Raw genomic sequence first — 18,653 nt, forward strand, 5'->3', positions numbered from 1 at the left:
CGAAACTGCTTGGATAAAAGTGAAGACAGTTTGGATAAATGCAATGGAAAAATAACAGCACTCATGAAAATGCTAAGTGACACCTCGGTTTGGAGCAGCTTCTCAGGCTGACTTCATTTAAGGCGTTCTTCACTGATTCATTTTGCACTTCTATTAAACTGGAGGGCTCACAAGAGACCACTTAAAACAAGAATGAGTTTTGTCTCCATCTCTGTGCGGGGACACTTTGGCTGTCTATATACAGAATGTATATTAATAATATTATTATTGTTATCATTACCATTAAGTGAAGATTTGTCCTGCTGGTGATGCTAAATAAAAGAGCTAGGGATCACCAGGGTTATTAGGGTTTGTCTTATGGATATCTGGTAGTTGTTGACACAGTTTAGTTTGAAGTTCTTAGAAAATATAAGAAGAGTCTCACTGCTTTGCACCCACTCAAAACCACTTTGGACATTTATTTGAGCAGTTATTTTGAAGCATTATCTAAATGAACCTTAATTAAATTACATTTTAATGGAGACATAAAAAGTACATTTGTACAATCACCAGTTCAATCTGATAAATGCAGCTTCAAACCTGCTGACTTTGCTTCAAATTTAGGTTTAACAAGCTTTCCTATTTTAACTTGTACTTTCACCCTTGTATTTGCTGTTTTAGCACAGATTTCAGTTTGATTTTCTTTCAGTGGCATCTTTCTCTCTCTTATAACATCTGTTACACCCCGGCCTAGGCAACCGGGGTGCAACGTAGAAAAACAAAGATAAGGAAAATAAAACCACGAAGGCTCTCCACCAAAATCCCTAAACGAAAATATCCCATGACGAAAGTATTAACAAACCCATTCACAACTATTTACAACAGACTATTTATTTACAACAAAAACACCAAACTATTTACAACACGGGGGAGATCGCGACCATGACACACTGAAACACAGGGTTTAAATACATAGAGGGAGCAATCAGGAAATGGACCACAGGAGGGAAACACAGCTGGGGCAAATTAGAACTGACGAGACAGGGAAAATGTAAACTGAACACACTAAGATAACACAGACTTTCAAAGTAAAGCAGGAAATACATAAGTCATGCAAAAACAAAACACTGACACACCGAAACGTAACATTTCCCCCTACCCAAAAATCAAACATGTAACCCCAAGTGAAAAGTTTGATTCAGACAAACGAAGGCTGAAACGAAGGCAGACGAAGCTGATGGAGGCTGGAGCGGTCCCACTGACCCTCCAGCAGACGACGAAGGCTGGAGCGGTCCCTCGGACCCTCCAGCGAAGGCGGATGAAGGCTGGAGCGGTCCCACGGACCCTCCAGCGACGACGAAGGCTGGAGCGGTCCCTCGGACCCTCCCCCCAGCGAAGGCGGATGAAGGCAGACGAAGCTGATGGAGGCTGGAGCGGTCCCACGGACCCTCCAGCAGACGACGAAGGCTGGTGCGGTCCCCCGGACCCTCCAGCAGAGGCGGATGAAGGCTGGAGCGGTCCCTCGGACGCTCCAGCGAAGGCGGGTGAGCAGCCACCAGCTGCACACACGGACACGCAGCCCACCAGCTGCACACACGGACACGCAGCCCACCAGCTGCACACACGGACACGCAGCCCACCAGCTGCACACACGGACACGCAGCCCACCAGCTGCAGAAGGCTGGAGCGGTCCCTCGGATCCTCCAGCGAAGGCGGATGAAGGCTGGAGCGGTCCCTCGGATCCTCCAGCGAAGACAGACGGAGGCTGGAGCGGTCCTCGGACCCTCCAGCGAAGACAGAAGGCCGAAGCTGTCCCTCCTTCGGACCCTCCACCGATCCCGGACGAGCCCCCATATGTTACACCCCGGCCTAGGCAACCGGGGTGCAACGTAGAAAAACAAAGATAAGGAAAATAAAACCACGAAGGCTCTCCACCAAAATCCCAAAACGAAAATATCCCATGACGAAAGTATTAACAAACCCATTCACAACTATTTACAACAGACTATTTATTTACAACAAAAACACCAAACTATTTACAACACGGGGGAGATCGCGACCATGACACACTGAAACACAGGGTTTAAATACATAGAGGGAGCAATCAGGAAATGGACCACAGGAGGGAAACACAGCTGGGGCAAATTAGAACTGACGAGACAGGGAAAATGTAAACTGAACACACTAAGATAACACAGACTTTCAAAGTAAAGCAGGAAATACATAAGTCATGCAAAAACAAAACACTGACACACCGAAACGTAACACATCCCAGGCCAAACCCTGCCAGATAAAAGAAACAGTTCTCACCTTCTGATGGAGGTAGCATGGCATAAAGGAGTGGTTCCAAGGGCTTGGCGAAGAGCAGGAGGTATTCTGATCCCTAAGGAGAAGAACTTCTCATCCATCAGCCACTTTCGTCAGTTTAGCCTGCTGAATGTAGAGGGAAAGATCTTCTTCAGTGTCTTGGTCAAAGACTATCTACTTTCTTGCAAAGAAATAACTATGCTGACAGATCAGTGCAGAAGGCCAGCATCCGGGGCTTCTTGGGATGTCTGGAGCATGCCACCGTCATCTGGCACCAGATTCAAACTGCCAAGAAAGAACGAAGAGACCTTCATCTGGCCTTTTGATCAGTTCTGCATGAGATCTTGTGGATGGCCTTCAACTATTTCAGTGTACCAAACAACATCACAGGACTGGTCAAGACCTATTTTCAGGATTTATAGTTTTGTGTGAGAGCTGAGAACACCACCACAGCCTGGCAGCATCTGGGAATTGGAGTTATGGCAGGCTGCACGATTTCTCTTCTGGCATTTATCATGACAATGGAGTTGGTCATGCGGGCATCTTGGTGGGTAGCGGGAGATGAGAGACTCAGTAGTGGCCTTCATCTTCCTCCCATTAGAGTCTACATGGATGACATGACCATCATTACGAAAACAAAACCATGTACTAGGTGATTGCTATAAGCTCCGGGAAAACATCGAATGGGCAAGAATGGAGTTTAAGCCAAGTAAATCTCACAGCATCTCCATTATAAAAGGAAAACTGACAGCCGAGCAATTCTATATCAGTGGAGAACCAATTCCAACAGTCTTAGAGAAGTCCATCAAGAGCCTGGGACAGTGGTATAATGCAGATGTGGCAACTTGAACAACTAAGGCAGAACATGGCTAACGACCTCAAGCGGATTAACAACACTGCACTCTGAGGGAAACTGAAGCGCTGGTGCTTCCAGTTTGGGTTATTACCCAGACTACTGTGGCCGTTGACAGTGTACGAGGTCTCACTCAGTCATGCCAATCAACTAAAGAGGCTAATGAGCTCCTACGATAAGAAGTGGCTCAGACTTCCCAAATTCCTCAGCAGAGTTGGAATCTACAGTGAATGGATACTGTCATTGCCTATCCCTAAATTGAGGCTTGAGATCACACTCACGGAATTCCGGGACCCAATAGTGAGAGGCACTGCTCCCACCCTAGCAACAGGGAGGAAGTGGACCCCAGCCACAGCTGTGCCACGGGCCAAATCTGCTCTTCGCCATTGTGACGTGGTGGGTCACGTCCAACTTGGCAGAAGAGGATTTGGTCTTGGAGCAGTAACACCTCTGTGGCAACAGGCATCTGTAACCGAACGTCAAAAAATGGTGGTGGAGGAGGTGCGTCGACAGGAGGAAACAGTAAGACATGCCAGAGCCATAGCGCTGGCCAAGCAGGGTCGCTGGATGAATTGGGAGAGTGTTGAAAAGAGGAAACTCACATGGAGTGAAATCTGGGGAATGGAGTCCAATAGGCTAAGTTTCATCATCCGAGCGACATACGATGTGCTACCTTCCCCAATAAATCTGCAGCTGTGGTTTGGAAAGGACCCATCTTGCACCCTGTGTACAGTCACAGCAACATTTAAGCACATCTTGGTTGGTTGTAGGACTAGCCTTACTCAGGGCAGATACACATGGAGACACAATCAGGTCCTCAGGTGTCTAGCTGAGAAAATTGAGAGCAAGATAAAATCCATCAACGCTCAACCTTTCATGAACCAAGAGGAGCGTCAGTATTCATCAGCATTTGTCTGGGAGGGGGACAAGCTGAGGACTAGCCCTTCAACCTCACTGAAGGTTGCCAGGGATTGGCAGATGCAAGTGGACTTGGATCAGAGGCAAATTTTTCCCACAGAGATCATAAGAACTACTCTGCGACCAGACCGCATCCTTAGGTCTAACTCCCAAAAATTTGTGTACATAACTGAGCTGATGGTACCATGGGAGGAAGCAATTGAAGAAGCATTTGAGCGTAAGACACTGCGCTATGCCAACTTGGCAGCTGAGGCAGAGGACAGAGGCTGGGAGATCAAAGTGTGCCCGGTGGAAGTGGGGTGCAGGTGCTTTGTTGCCAGTACAACAGCAAACCTGTTTATAGAGTTTGGGATCAGAGGACAGGCACGACAGCAGGCTATAAGAGAATTAGCTAACACTGCTGAGAGGACCAGTCACTGGTTATGGCTAAAGAGGGCTGACATCACTTGGGTAGCTAAGGCAGTCTGCTAACCGTGAGACAACCCGTGGTGGGCTGGCCTCAGCAGAGGGTGTCAAAAGGGTAGAAAACCTAACAGTAGAAGTTTTGCTGGTTGACTGATACAGCTGGCTAAGAGCCTACTGGGAGCTGTGCAGTTCATGAAAGTGAAACCTAAAGGAGGAATGAAAGAGAAAAAAAGAAAAAGAAAAAAATGTTCTGCTCTTCTCCCCTCTGCTCTTCTTCCCTTTGCTGGGAGGCAGTGGGGAGGTAGAGCGCACAGCCCGATCCGGCGGGGAGGTGCGGGATGCCAGGCACTCTCTGCTCTCTTCTATTTTGTCTCCTTTGTCTTACTTCTCTCTATTACCTTTTCTATTCCTTTGAAGAAGTGAGGCTCCATAAATATTAGAGAGGTAAGTATTATTTCTCAGTTGCGGTGAATTGATAGAAGAAAATAAATTGTAGAAAACTAAACAGAAGAAAGTAGAAGAGAAATAACAATTTAAAAGTTTATTTTAAATTGACACACTGACACACTCTGGGGCTTGATCAACCCTGGCAGGGCCTCCTTGGATGAGGGTGTCTAGTGATAACACCCGATGAATCCAAGGTCCACTACTGACGATGTGTCCCAAATTTTAATATGATAATGTAGACCAGATCTCTAATCCCTAAACCTAAACAAGGAGGGTAAAAAATGGTGGATTAGCCTGGGGATAAAAGACCAAAACACCCTGTGAAGTTGAGGCACACAATGATGTGTCTCGCTGGTAAAGTTTGTGGAACTTTTCAGAACAGAGCCTAAAGGAGAGAGCACGAGTTAACAAAGAAAGTCGATAACGCTGATGTCACCCCTATTATTGCTGACGGGGTCTTTATGTTTTCTGAGGATAGCTAGCATAAAGAAAGCATAATGTTGAAGTGTCTTTGTAGTACCCAGCAAACATACTACAAAGCCACACCAGGTCACGGTGATAGTGTACCATGGGGCACATAGTATGGGCTTGGGACCCATCTGGGGCTCCAGCCATGTTTGCTTGGTATAGCTGGTCTCAGTTAGCACACAACACAGATTGCTCATGGTTTAACTTTGCTCATGTTTCACCAACACCATTTAAAACCAGTGTATTGTATTTAAGTTCTAGTTGTTTGTTTTGATAGATCATCACAGTATTTTGACAGGAATGTTCTCTTCACACAGGAGAGTGATGGGCAGGTGGATGTGGCTGCAGTTACAGGCTTATAAAGAAGATCGGCCTATGCTTCTCAGAGTGGGAAGTCTGACATAGAGACTCACAGCTATTCAAAATAACTTTTATCCAACAACAAAGTCAGAGAATTGAACAGCAACGTGTGCAACCTGTACAACATTGATACTGATGGTTTTATTTTTGCCCTGCATTAGTAGGTTTTTCATGAATATTGTGGGTTTTTTTTAATATGTATGTAGGTTTGCCTTCCTTGGTGAAATATATATTTATGTATCTTTTACTGATTTCAGATGAAGATCATTTTCCCCTTTATCCCCATTGTTTCTTTAGTCCTTTTCACTATTGACGACGAGTCAATTTGGAGCCCAAGTTAAAGATTGAATCCTTTATAATTTGATCTGAGGGTGCATGTGTGGTTCTCCAAAGAAAGAAAAAACACACTGGTTCATCATTCAGTTCGCAGTAATGACTCCGTAAGAAAAGTCTTACAGCTTTCTCATAAAGTGTCAGCTGTTTCTCCTTCAGTCAAGCTGAAAATACAGCCTCAACGGCAGTTGCAAAAGCTTCATTCACCAGCAGGAATTTATTTTTTTAAGTTCTGGTCTTTCAGTGCTTTATTGACAGTGTTTTTAGTCTGAAGCTGACTCTGCTTCCTCTCTGGAGGTCAGCTGTGTGACATCTGGCTGCATCATGTGTCAGACACAGACACACTGTCTCCTTGGGACAGTTGTGCACAGCTTTTGTCCTTTTTGGAGAACCGGTTTACTTTTGAGAACCAGATGTTATGTAACAAAATTTGTGCTTTTCACAGTGAAGCGTCTTACTGCTGCTTTTGATCGTTCGTTGATACTTTATATTTGTGATTCTGACTCTGAACCAGAGTTTTGTAATAATAGGTGTGTTGGGCCACTCTTGTTTTTCTAGTGGAAACGACTGAAACAGCTTAATTTGGGTATCAAACCTAAGAAGCAACACTTTGAATAAATAGACATCTCACTGTGCCTTTCAAAGACAGATTACTATACACAATTAACAAAGGATTTAGAATAAAAAGAAACTCCCACACAATATTTTTTTTTTACAAAACAAAAGAGCAAGACCAATGTGTTTCTTTCTTTGCTGAAGAATCTTCCAGCAACATCCAGTTTCTCCTGTTCACTGTTTGTATAACTGAATGAGGTATGTGCAAACATTAAGGAAGTTATGTTGGTTGTAGCTTAATGTTTACTGACAACTGACACTGAGGTTTTCCCTGTCTGGATAGCTAATACATTTTCCAAAATGTAACCTTTCTTTTGAGACTTATGGCTCTGTATCCCTTCCATGAGATGATTTTCCTGTTGTGTTTTGTGATGCAATTCTCCACTAAGCTTTGAGACAAATAAAAATAGGTTAAAGGTTTTGGCTTAACTTCATAATCACGTCTTTGTCTCTCTCTGTGTAACTTTTTCAAACTTTTAAACAGATTGCAGGACAATAAATAACTTTTCTTTAAAGCAGCCTGTTAACCCTCTCAGGCCCAAATTAAGTTTTTTGTTGCTAATGCACAACCAAGTCCTGCAGTGGTACTTCTGAGTAAAAAAAAACTCATTAAATATGTATGTGGGGTAATCAGGTTGTTAGTTTTTAACTGTTGCAAATCTGCAACTTCTGCCTGGAGAGGGTTAAGGGTCTTTCATGATCACTGGGCAGAATCCTTAAGCAAACAAAAGTCATGCCCACATGACTTATTCCACATCAGACACATAACTTTTTAAGTTGTTGTTTTTGTTCCAAACACCTTTTATTCTTTGGCCCAGAAAAAAGTTAATCATTTCAGCGCTCAGTTAAATGTGTGCTGCATCCATGTGAATGATCTGAAAAGACTTCTCACCCGAAAGCGACAGACCTACAACAATGATTCAGCACTTAGGACTCCTGGTAGGTGACAGTTAAAACTATTTTTATGTTTACATTATGTTTTTTGAATTGTGAATGGCTAGCTCAAGCATATAAATGAAAGGAAAACTTCTTTTTTTTGATATTTAAATGACTGCTGTATATGGAGAATTGACACAATCCATAAAAATAATTGAACATACAGACTGACAGATGTAAGTTTAGGGAAATGTGGTATTGAAAAATTAAAATTTGATTATTTAGCATGATTGACGTTAAACAAAATGTACCTACATTTTCCATAAAAACATTTCTTGATTTCTTTAAAAACATTTTTACAGGTAGCTTATCCTGTTGTATTTGCTGCCATTTTTGTGTGTGGTATCGGTGGGACATTTCATTATGGATACAGCGTGTCTGTGATGACCTCCCCCTCTGTTGTAAGTGAGATACTTTACTAAATTAAAATACAGACAACCTTAAGCTGTATTTTCAGCATGCATAGACAAGTCTATACCTGTTCACCTTGTTGTAGTTTATAAAGGAGCTGGTGAAGCAAACATGCGTGCAAAGATACGGTCTCTCCCTGGAGCCATGGCAGCTCTCGCTCATCTGGTCCTTCACAGTGTCCATTTTCTGCATTGGGGGTTTACTGGGGTCGCTAACAGCTGGTTCACTGGCGTCAAAATTTGGCAGGTTGGTGTACATGAGCATAAAAATTCCATATTCTGTTTAGCTATTAACATGGCACTGTCAAAGACATGCATAAATAGATGTTCTGCGTTGGCCTCAGGCTCTAAGTCTCTGTTTTCCTGTCCCATAGAAAGCGATGCCTTTTGTTAAACACCTTTGTGGCTATACTTGGCAGCGTGTTGATGCTCTTGAGTAAAACAGCCATGTCCTTTGAGATGATCATGGCAGGACGATTTTTCTTTGGCATTAATTCAGGTAACCTTTTGAGCAAACTCACTGGAGCTAGTTTCCCGGCTGTCCAAACTGTCACCTCATTGAATCTGGTCAGATTGTGTATGTGTGTTGTTGATTTTTCCTGTTACTTTAGGAGCCAGTCTTGCAGTTTATCCAATGTACGTCATGGAAATCGCTCCTCGGAAGCTGAAAGGGATTGTTGGCGTGTTCATTGGTTCCTTCATGTCTTTGGGGAAGTTCTCTGGCCAACTGCTGGGGATCAGGTGAGGTAGCCTACATGTGAAAACGAAAGTATCTCACAGTCCTGTGAAAAACTAAGTACATCTCGTGATTCTAACACCTTCAGCAGAAATAACCAGAAGTAATCATTTTCTGTATAACATCATCATTCTCTCATTGTGGAGGAAATTTGGCTCACTCTTCTTCACAGCACTGCTTTGGGCATTCATTTAGCTTTCTTAAGAGCTCACCACAGCATTTCAGTCAGGTCTTAATTTTGACTGAGTCACTGCAGCCAATGCAACAGGACTGCAAAGGGTCAGATCATGTGGTATTACAATGTGGGACATATTCACATATTTGTAGACATTTTTTTGTGGATTGGTAAATTTCATCTGGCCATTTCTCTGTAAGATGCTCTTTTCACTTGTTACCGTTAGCCTAATTAGATGCAAAATGTTCCTTCAACTCCTTAGTAAAACTTAATTTCCCAGCCTTTCATTGCACATTCCCAGCTTTTTTGAGCTGTCTTGTTGCCATGAAATTCATCATGAGCTAATATTTTACATGAAATTTTAAACAACATATCTTTTCTATTTTGAACAAAATCTGAAATTTGAAAATCATTTGCATTCAGCTTTTATTTGCATTCTACACAACATCACTACTTTAAGGTTTTTATAGTATTTAACTGTATTTCTGAAAAACAGTCCTTTATGGTTCGTATTATTTGCAATTGCAAAAAAAGGAAAAAGAACAAAAAAGTGATAGTTGCAGGGATGGATGGCCACACTTCAAAGGCAGTGAAGGAGGCTAAAGTGATGTGGGAGTGGAGGGAACAGGGTTGGATGGTACATCAGGGACATTTGAGTGAACATGACTGCGCAGGTCCCGCTTCAGTTTCAGGCCCCAGTCCGCGAGATCTTCAACGCACACCTCCGGCAGAGCTTCAACAGCATTCCGAGGGAGACTGGGGACATTGAGTCCGAATGGACCATGTTCAGCGTCTCCATTGCCGAAGCTGCTGCATTGAGCTGCGGCCGCAAGGTGGTTGGTGCCTGCCGTGGTGGTAATCCCCGAACCAAATGGTGGACACCAGAGGTGAAGGGAGCCACCAGGCTGAAGAAGGAGTCCTATCGGGCTTGGTTAGCCTGTGGGTGTCACGGTTTGCGGGGCAAGCCGTGTGGATTTGTAGTAAGGACCCAAAAGGCGGCAGCTCTGGTGCAGGTGAGTGTTTATTTACAGGGGTGTAAGTACAAACAGCGGTGGCGACAAAACATGAAACCGGAAACCTAAACTGGGTAAACTAATAAGACAAACCAGAATGAGGATGCAGGGAGGTCCGGAGAAATACATACGAGGAGACGCAGGGAGACCGAGGGGAAACAACACAGACGAACCAGCGATTACTAAGACAGAAAATACAACTTAAATACACTCAGAACACAGGGAGATTATACACAGGTGGGAGACACAGCTGGGAGTGATTAACATGACGAGACCAGGGAGGCAAACTGAAAACACTCACATAAGATGCAGACCTTCACAATAAAACAGGAACACACGGGGGGAACAGGGTAAACACCAATTAGAGAACAGAACCAAAATCGCGAAGAGAAAACACAAAACGCTGGGTCAAAAGGACCCAGGATCATGACAGTACCCCCCCCCCCTCAAAGGCTGGCTCCAGACAGCCCAACAAGAAACAAAACAGCCAGAAAAAACAGAAAACAACCCGACCAGGGGGGGCGGCGGGGGCCCAGGAAGGAGGGCTCGAAGCAAAACAAAACCGGAGCACCAGAAGGCCAAAAGACAAAAACAAAAAACGAGCCCAAAACCAAAAGAAACGAAGCACACCAGAACACAGGAAAAAACAGAGCCCAATACAGAAGAGTTCAGGGGGCCGACAGCACAGGAGTCCAAAACAGTTTAGGGGTCCGACCGTGCGGACGGCAACGGCGGCCACTCAGGCGATGGCGGTCCGGGGGCCGGCCGTGCGGAAGGCAACGGCGGCCACTCAGGCGATGGTGATCCGGACCAGGCGAGGCTGCAGAGGCTGGACCAGGCGAGGATGAAGACTCGGATGAGGCTGGACCAGGCGAGGATGAAGACTCGGATGAAGCTGGACCAGGCGAGGATGAAGACTCGGATGAAGCTGGACCAGGCGAGGATGAAGACTCGGATGAAGCTGGACCAGGCGAGGATGAAGACTCGGATGAGGCTGGACCAGGCGAGGATGAAGACTCGGATGAGGCTGGACCAGACGAGGCTGAAGGCTCTGAGGCTGGACCAGACGAGGCTGAAGGCTCTGAGGCTGGACCAGACGAGGATGATGATGATGCTGCAGCCGGCGAGGATGATGATGATGCTGCAGCCGGCGAGGATGATGATGATGCTGCAGCAGGTGGCTGGACGGGCTCCTCGGGCCCTCCAGCTGAGACAGGTGGCTGAACGGGCCCCTTGGACCCTCCAGCAGAAGCCATCACAAAGCCAGCAGGCATGGAGTCCTCTGGCAGACATGAAGGCAATAGGTGCTGTGCTGAGCACTGGCCCTGCTCAGACAGCACTGACACGGAGTTGTTCTCTGAGGGCTGCTTAATCTTCAGGGGTCCAGAATCAGCTGGGGACTGAGACCTAGCCTCTGGGGAAGCCCTGGAGTGCAGAACGGTGCTTGAAGCAGCTAAAGCGCGAGAAACTCCCTGACTGGACCTTAAATCTTCTCCCTGCATGGAGTGAATGAGTGGAACCGGTACTGCTGGAGCCAGAGCTACGGGTAGCGGGGGCACTGGAGCTACTGGGGCCTGCGCTACAGGCGGCACTGGAGCTACTGGGGCCTGCGCTACAGGCGGCACTGGAGCTACTGGGGCCTGCGCTACAGGTGGCACTGGAGCTACTGGGGCCTGCGCTACAGGCGGCACTGGAGACTGAACTGAGGGTGGCACTGGAGACTGAACTGAGGGTGGCACTGGAGACTGAACTGAAAGGAGCACTGGCTGCGGGGGAGCTAACTGAGCTGAGAGTGGCTGCGGGGGAGCTAACTGAGCTGAGAGTGGCTGCGGGGGAGCTAACCGAGCTGAGAGTGGCTGCGGGGGAGCTAACTGAGCTGCCGGTAGCTGCACAGGCGATAAGCAGCTCGCGTTGACATCCGCCCCTGTCATGCAGTCTGAAAATGAAAAAGAGTCCTCACTCACCACAGCCGGTGATTTAGAAGCCCGAACGTACGGCTGTGGGGTGGCGCGCTTGCGGCGCGATCGGCGTTTCCTCCCCGCAGACGGCTCCGACGGGCCGGGCAAGATCACATCCGGCGAGTCGGGCAGTGAGGCAGGAGTGGCTGAGAGAAGGTGAGGTGTGTGCCGGAGAAAAGCCTGTATGGTCGGAGGAAGTGAATTCAGTAGCCATGGCAGGCCGGAAAAGAGACGTTGTAGCCGACCTTCCACGGCGCGGCGAAGCTCGTACGGAGGATTCTCCAGCCACAGCCCGAGGAGGATCTCCACATTGTAGCCGATGTCATCCTGGAGCTCCTCGGACGGATTGACTGCCGCTGGGTCCATGGTGGCTGGTTCGTTCTGTCACGGTTTGCGGGGCAAGCCGTGTGGATTTGTAGTAAGGGCCCAAAAGGCGGCAGCTCTGGTGCAGGTGAGTGTTTATTTACAGGGGTGTAAGTACAAACAGCGGTGGCGACAAAACATGAAACCGGAAACCTAAACTGGGTAAACTAATAAGACAAACCAGAATGAGGATGCAGGGAGGTCCGGAGAAATACATACGGGGAGACGCAGGGAGACCGAGGGGAAACAACACAGACGAACCAGCGATTACTAAGACAGAAAATACAACTTAAATACACTCAGAACACAGGGAGATTACACACAGGTGGGAGACACAGCTGGGAGTGATTAACATGACGAGACCAGGGAGGCAAACTGAAAACACTCACATAAGATGCAGACCTTCACAATAAAACAGGAACACACGGGGGGAACAGGGTAAACACCAATTAGAGAACAGAACCAAAATCGTGAAGAGAAAACACAAAACGCTGGGTCAAAAGGACCCAGGATCATGACAGTGGGACTCCGGAGGCAGCCGACAGGTATCGACAGGCCAAGCGGAATGCGGCTCGGGCAGTGGCTGAAGCAAAAACTCGGGTGTGGGAGGAGTTCGGAGAGGCCATGGAAAAAGACTTTCGGGCTGCCTCGAAGAGATTCTGGCAAACCGTCAGACGTCTCAGGAGGGGAAAGCGGTGCTCTACCTGCACTGTGTATAGTGCTGGCGGAGCGCTGCTGACGTCGACTGAGAAAATTGTCAGGCGGTGGAAGGAATACTTCGAAGACCTCCTTAATCCCACTGACACGTTTTCCGAGGAGGAAGCAGAGTCTGGGGATGAGGGGAATGACCCGCCAATTTCCGGGGGCGAGGTCACTGAGGCAGTTAAACAACTTCTTGGTGGCAGAGCCCCTGGTGTTGATGAGGTCCGCCCCGAGTTCCTGAAGGCTCTGGACGTTGTTGGGCTGTCCTGGTTGACACGCCTCTGCAATGTTGCGTGGAGATCAGGGGCAGTACCTGTGGACTGGCAGACCGGGGTGGTGGTCCCCATCTTCAAGAAAGGGGACCGGAGGGTGTGTTCCAACTACAGGGGGATCACACTCCTCAGCCTCCCTGGGAAAGTCTATGCCAGGGTGCTGGAGAGGAGAGTTCGTCCGTTAGTCGAACCTCGGATACAGGAGGAACAATGCGGTTTTCGTCCTGGTCGCGGAACACTGGACCAGCTCTTTATCCTCTCCAGGATACTTGAGGGTGCATGGGAGTATGCCCAACCAGTCTACATGTGTTTTGTGGACTTGGAGAAGGCATTCGACCGTGTCCCTCGGGGTGTCCTGTGGGAGGTGTTGAGGGAATATGGGGTGTCTGGCCCATTGCTACGGGCCATTCGATCCCTATACAACTGTTGCAAGAGCTTGGTTCGCATTGCCGGCAATAAGTCGGACTCGTTCCTGGTGGGTGATGGGCTCCGCCAGGGCTGCCCTTTGTCTCCGGTTCTGTTCATAATTTTTATGGACAGGATTTCTAGGCGCAGCCAAGTGGCGGAGGGCTTTCGCTTTGGTGGCCTCAGAATCTCATCTCTGATTTTTGCAGATGATGTGGTTCTGTTGGCTTCATCGGGTGAGGGCCTCCAGCTCGCACTGGAGCGGTTCGCAGCCGAGTGTGAAGCAGCGGGAATGAGGATCAGCACCTCCAAATCTGAGGCCATGGTTCTCAGCCGGAAAAGGGTGGAGTGCCCACTCCGGGTCGGGGATGAGTTCCTGCCCCAAGTGGAGGAGTTCAAGTATCTCGGGGTCTTGTTCGCGAGTGATGGGAGAAGGGAGCCGGAGATCGACAGACGGATTGGGGCTGCAGCTGCAGTAATGCAGACGCTGCACCGGTCCGTCGTGGTGAAGAGGGAGCTGAGTGTAAAAGCGAAGCTCTCAATTTACCGGTCGATCTACGTCCCTACCCTCACCTATGGCCACGAGCTGTGGGTAGTGACCGAAAGAACGAGATCGCGGATACAAGCGGCAGAAATGAGCTTCCTCCGAAGGGTGGCTGGCCTCTCCCTTAGAGATAGGGTGAGAAGTTCGGCCATCCGGGAGGGGCTCAGAGTAGAGCAGCTGCTGCTCCACATCGAAAGGAGCCAGCTGAGGTGGTTCGGGCATCTGACAAGGATGCCCCCTGGGCGCCTCCTGGGTGAGGTGTTCCAGGCATGTCCCACCGGGAGGAGGCCCCGGGGCAGACCCAGGACACGCTGGAGAGATTATATCTCTCGGCTGGCCTGGGAACGCCTTGGTATTCCCCCGGATAAGCTGGAGGAGGTGGCTGGGGAGAGGGAGGTCTGGGCCTCTTTGCTTAGGCTGCTGCCCCCGCGACCCGGCCCCGGACAAAGCGGATGAAAATGGATGGATGGATTATTTGCAATGTATTTAAGTGCAATTTATTGCACTTTGTTACCATGTATGAAAGAATTATATGCAAAAATCTTTGTCCCTTTAAAACTTTTCATAACTGTGTTTTTGGAAGCATGTTGCTATTTTAGATATTAACCTGTGATAACTTGACTATTGATGTTATACTTGCAGTGAGTTACTTGGTACAGAGAAGCTGTGGCCCTGGCTGCTTGGTTTCATCGGTTTCACTGGGTTGTTTCAACTCATCACCCTGTTCTTCCTGCCAGAATCTCCCAGCTTCCTGTTGCTGGACAGAGGAGACCAACGAACCTGTGAAAAAGGTGTACAAAAACATTTTTAGCCTTAGGGGATTTTTTTTACTTAGTGACTGTTAACTTACCATTTAAATCTCATGTTTTTTCATGCCACCTTAGCTTTAAAGCAGCTTTGGGGCAATAAGGACTACAGCAGAGAGATCGAGGAGATGCTGGAGGAGAAAGCTGCCCTGCAGAGTGTCCGCAGCTACTCAGTGTTGGAGCTGATTCAGAACAAAACGATCCGCTGGCAGCTGATCACTGTCGCTGTAACTTTCACCTCAGTGCAGCTCTGTGGCATCAATGCTGTGAGTGTATATGCTAGAAAGAGAGGAGTCTTTCTTTCACCAGTCTCTGTAATCTCCTTTTTTAGATTATGTTCTTTCAAAAAATCCTGTAATGTCTAAATATAATAAAATGTAATAAATACATAACTAACAATAACAGTGAAATATTCAGCAGGAAAACTGGCCAGTTTCAGTAAAATGAATAGAAACATTACACAGTTTCTTATCTGTGTATGTTTAACTTCTCTACAGGTGTACTTTTATTCTTTTGATGTGTTTCGTGCGGCGGGAATCCCAGAAGAAAAGTTACGATACACTGCCTTGGGGACAGGGCTCTGTGAATTTTCTACTGTTGTATTCTGTGTAAGTACTCTTTCACTGATATCCAATCATGTTTGTATCCAATAAAAAACGGACTGTCCAGCAAAATATAGGTGCTCAGCTCAAGAACGACAAACTTTAAAGGACAAAAAGTAGTGCAGCACAATGACTGATCCAAAGGTGTTTATTTGTGCAAACAGACTAGCATTTCAGCAGGTGGAGCCAGAGTGGACAAAAACTAACAAGGGCAACTTGTGTCCTATGACTCATCGTCATTTCTTTGTTCAGACTTCTGTTGAAATGTTAGTCACTTAGCACAAGCCAATTTTAGGGAAACTTTGTGTTTAACATCCTGTAAACACTCTTTCATTAATGTTTGTTTTATTTACTTCCTGCTGATGTATCAAATCATTTAAGGGAAAAAACGTCTGGAGGTCTCACCAGTGATGTAAATGCCTTGTGGCAGCTGTTTTCATGTGTAATCGTAGCTCCCCCATGTGGCTGTTTAATTAATTGTTTAATTTTAATTCTGTGCAAAACATTTACAGCAGCAGGCTAAATCTGTTCTCATGTTGCAGTTCATGATTATTAACAGAACAGGAAAAACGGCCCTGCTCTTCAGAGGCTACGCAGGAATGTCTGTGACACTAGTTTTCCTCACCATCACTTTGTACCTGCAAGTAAGTCACTGCAAAACTAACCACTTTTAAAAATATATTTATATATACACTACCAGTCAAATGTTTTAGGACACATTATTTTTTTTCCATTTTTTAATTGAAAATTACGCTGTTTAATGTCTCATTACACCCTGAAATGAAAGCATAGTACAAATAAGCTGTTGGAGTTAAAAGAGAAATCATGGAATCAATTTATAGACAAAAATGTATTCTAAAGTTTTGATTTATCAAAGTAGCCAGCTTTGGCAGATATAACAGCTGAACACACCCGTGGCATTTTTTCTGCAATAGAAATCCAATATTCTTCAGGAAGTTCTTCCCATATCTTTTGCAGAAGTTCCCATAAATGTGTGACACTTGTAGATTGCTTTGCTTTCACTCTTCTTTCCAGTTCATCCCAAACCAGCTTGATGGGGTTTCAGTCTGGAGCCTGTGCTGGCCTCTCCATGTTTTCAAGCTAATTATCTCATTCTTTTTTTCCTGAGGTAGTTCTGGTAAAGCTTGGACTTATCTTTTGGGTCATTATCTTGCTGTAGGATAAACCCCAACTAGGCGCATACCCGAGGGTGTTGCTTGGGGCTGCAGAAAGCTGTGGTAGCCGTTTTGGTTCAGGGTCCCTTTCACTCTCACCATCAAATTTCCTTCCCCACATTTGACAGTTGATACCACACACTGTGAAACCATCCTTTCGCCTACTCGAAAGGGTAGTTATGATGGGAAGATTTCAAATTTTGATTAGTCCATAATACCTTTTTCCAGTCTTCAGTAGTGCAATGGCAGTGTTTCATGGCCCAGGCAAGCCTTTTGTCTTATTCTGATTATTCTTAGCAATGGCTTTCTTATTGCTACTTGTCCTGTTAAACCTGCTCAAAGTCTTCTCTTCACAGTTGAAACTGGGACTTGCTTATTACGACCTCTATTAAGCTGTGCTTGAAACTGTTGTCCTGTGAGCCGCCTATCACGCAAACTGTTAACTCTCAGAAACTCGTCCTCTGATTCAGTTGTGGCTTTGGGTCTGCCAGAGCTCTTCCCGTCTGAGTTTCTGAGTGCCTTTTGATGTCGAAGGGAACTGTACTCACTGACACCTTTACTTTCTTTGCAATTTCTCTGTAGGAAAGACCTACATTTTTAGGTGCTATGATGGTCTGTCTCTCTTCCATTTTTCTCGCCATTTTTGTAGCCACACACTTTCTGTAGTACAATACTGTTCAACTGATGCTCACGAGGGCATGGTACCACAGTGTGTTCCAGCACTGCTTTTATGCAGACAGAGGGGCCAGTAAGTAATCCAGAAAAGTTGCAATTAGTAGCACCAGCTTTCAATGGTTGATCAACCTCCATTGCTGAACGACAGCTTTAAATTGTTAACCCATTTTGTGTTCCCCGAAAAAGACCTTTTTTAAATAATTTTGAAATGTATATTATTTTTTAGTTTTGGGTAAACTTACCTTCACAAAAAAAAAAAAAAACATCTGGCAGTTGACCACTTACCTTTGTACCATTTCAAACTATTCACTGGACTTGAATGACTTGAATTGTGATAAATGACTGGAAAAATTGGGGTGTTCTGAAACCTTTGACAGATAGTATATACATCTGCATATTTGAATAAATAAACAAACTTAAACCCTTTTGTTTTCCTCAGAGTCAGGTCTCCTGGATGCCGTACTGCAGCATGGTCCTTATTTTCCTCTGTATAGTCTTTTTTGCCATTGGTCCAGGTACGTTTGTCTCTCAAGCTAATATTTCTAAAGACTGTAAAATTAACACCAAGAAGTTTTTCTTTTTGACCAAACAATGAGGAGATCTTATTGTAGCATGTACATTTTCCCCAAAGTTGGAGTTACACCTAGTCTTCCAGGGGAACTCTTTGCTCAGCCTTTCAGATCGGCTGCGTACACAATCTCTTGCAGCCTCAACTGGTTAGTCCTGTTTGTGGTTGGGATGGTCTTCCCCATCCTAGTGGTAAGTATGTTAAAAGTATGTAAAATGTGGCATATTTTTAAGATCATTTGAAATGTGTCAAGCACAAGGACTGACAAATTGCCTCCAAATGCTTTATTTCCAGGAGAAACTGGATTACTTTTGCTTTCTCATTTTTCTGTTTTCTTGCTTCATCTGTGGGCTTTATATGAAGTTCAACGTCCCCGAAATCAAAAATAAGACACCGCTGGAGATCGCTGCAGAATTTGATAAGATGCATTGCAAACCCAAAAGAGAAGACGTGACTGAGAAGTACGCCAATAGAATCATATCATACGAAACCAAACTGTGATTAGATTTATTAAAAAAAATGAAAATATGCTGTTAAATGTGCAGCTTGAATTAGTCACTGTATGTCAGACAGACAGGATATGAATGACGTTAATAAATATTTAGGATTAAACTGGTCATCAAGGACA

The 18,653-nt window shown here is 45.9% G+C and overlaps 1 protein-coding gene across 1 annotated transcript; it reads left to right on the forward strand.

Moving 5' to 3' along the window:
* Positions 1–7,323: 7,323 nt before the first annotated feature.
* slc2a11l (solute carrier family 2 member 11, like) lies at positions 7,324–18,653 on the forward strand. Its single transcript, XM_026173989.1, has 12 exons — positions 7,324–7,624; positions 7,924–8,022; positions 8,118–8,278; positions 8,406–8,530; positions 8,643–8,772; positions 14,842–14,990; positions 15,084–15,271; positions 15,503–15,613; positions 16,150–16,251; positions 17,897–17,972; positions 18,089–18,216; positions 18,320–18,653. The coding sequence occupies exons 1-12, from the start codon at positions 7,601–7,603 to the stop codon at positions 18,524–18,526; spliced, it is 1,500 nt and encodes a 499-aa protein (XP_026029774.1). The 5' UTR covers positions 7,324–7,600; the 3' UTR covers positions 18,527–18,653.

Source organism: Astatotilapia calliptera, chromosome 7 (genome assembly GCF_900246225.1).
Source record: "Astatotilapia calliptera chromosome 7, fAstCal1.2, whole genome shotgun sequence".
In the NCBI taxonomy this organism is placed as follows: domain Eukaryota; kingdom Metazoa; phylum Chordata; class Actinopteri; order Cichliformes; family Cichlidae; genus Astatotilapia; species Astatotilapia calliptera.

What these genes read in the sequence shown, in the direction of transcription:
- slc2a11l (XM_026173989.1), top strand. Translation starts at nt 7,601, where the DNA reads ATGATTCAGCACTTAGGACTCCTG. An exon ending in CCAACGAACCTGTGAAAAAG is followed by an intron (nt 14,991 to 15,083) that starts GTGTACAAAAAC and finishes ATGCCACCTTAG; the next exon opens with CTTTAAAGCAGCTTTGGGGC. An exon ending in CCATCACTTTGTACCTGCAA is followed by an intron (nt 16,252 to 17,896) that starts GTAAGTCACTGC and finishes TGTTTTCCTCAG; the next exon opens with AGTCAGGTCTCCTGGATGCC.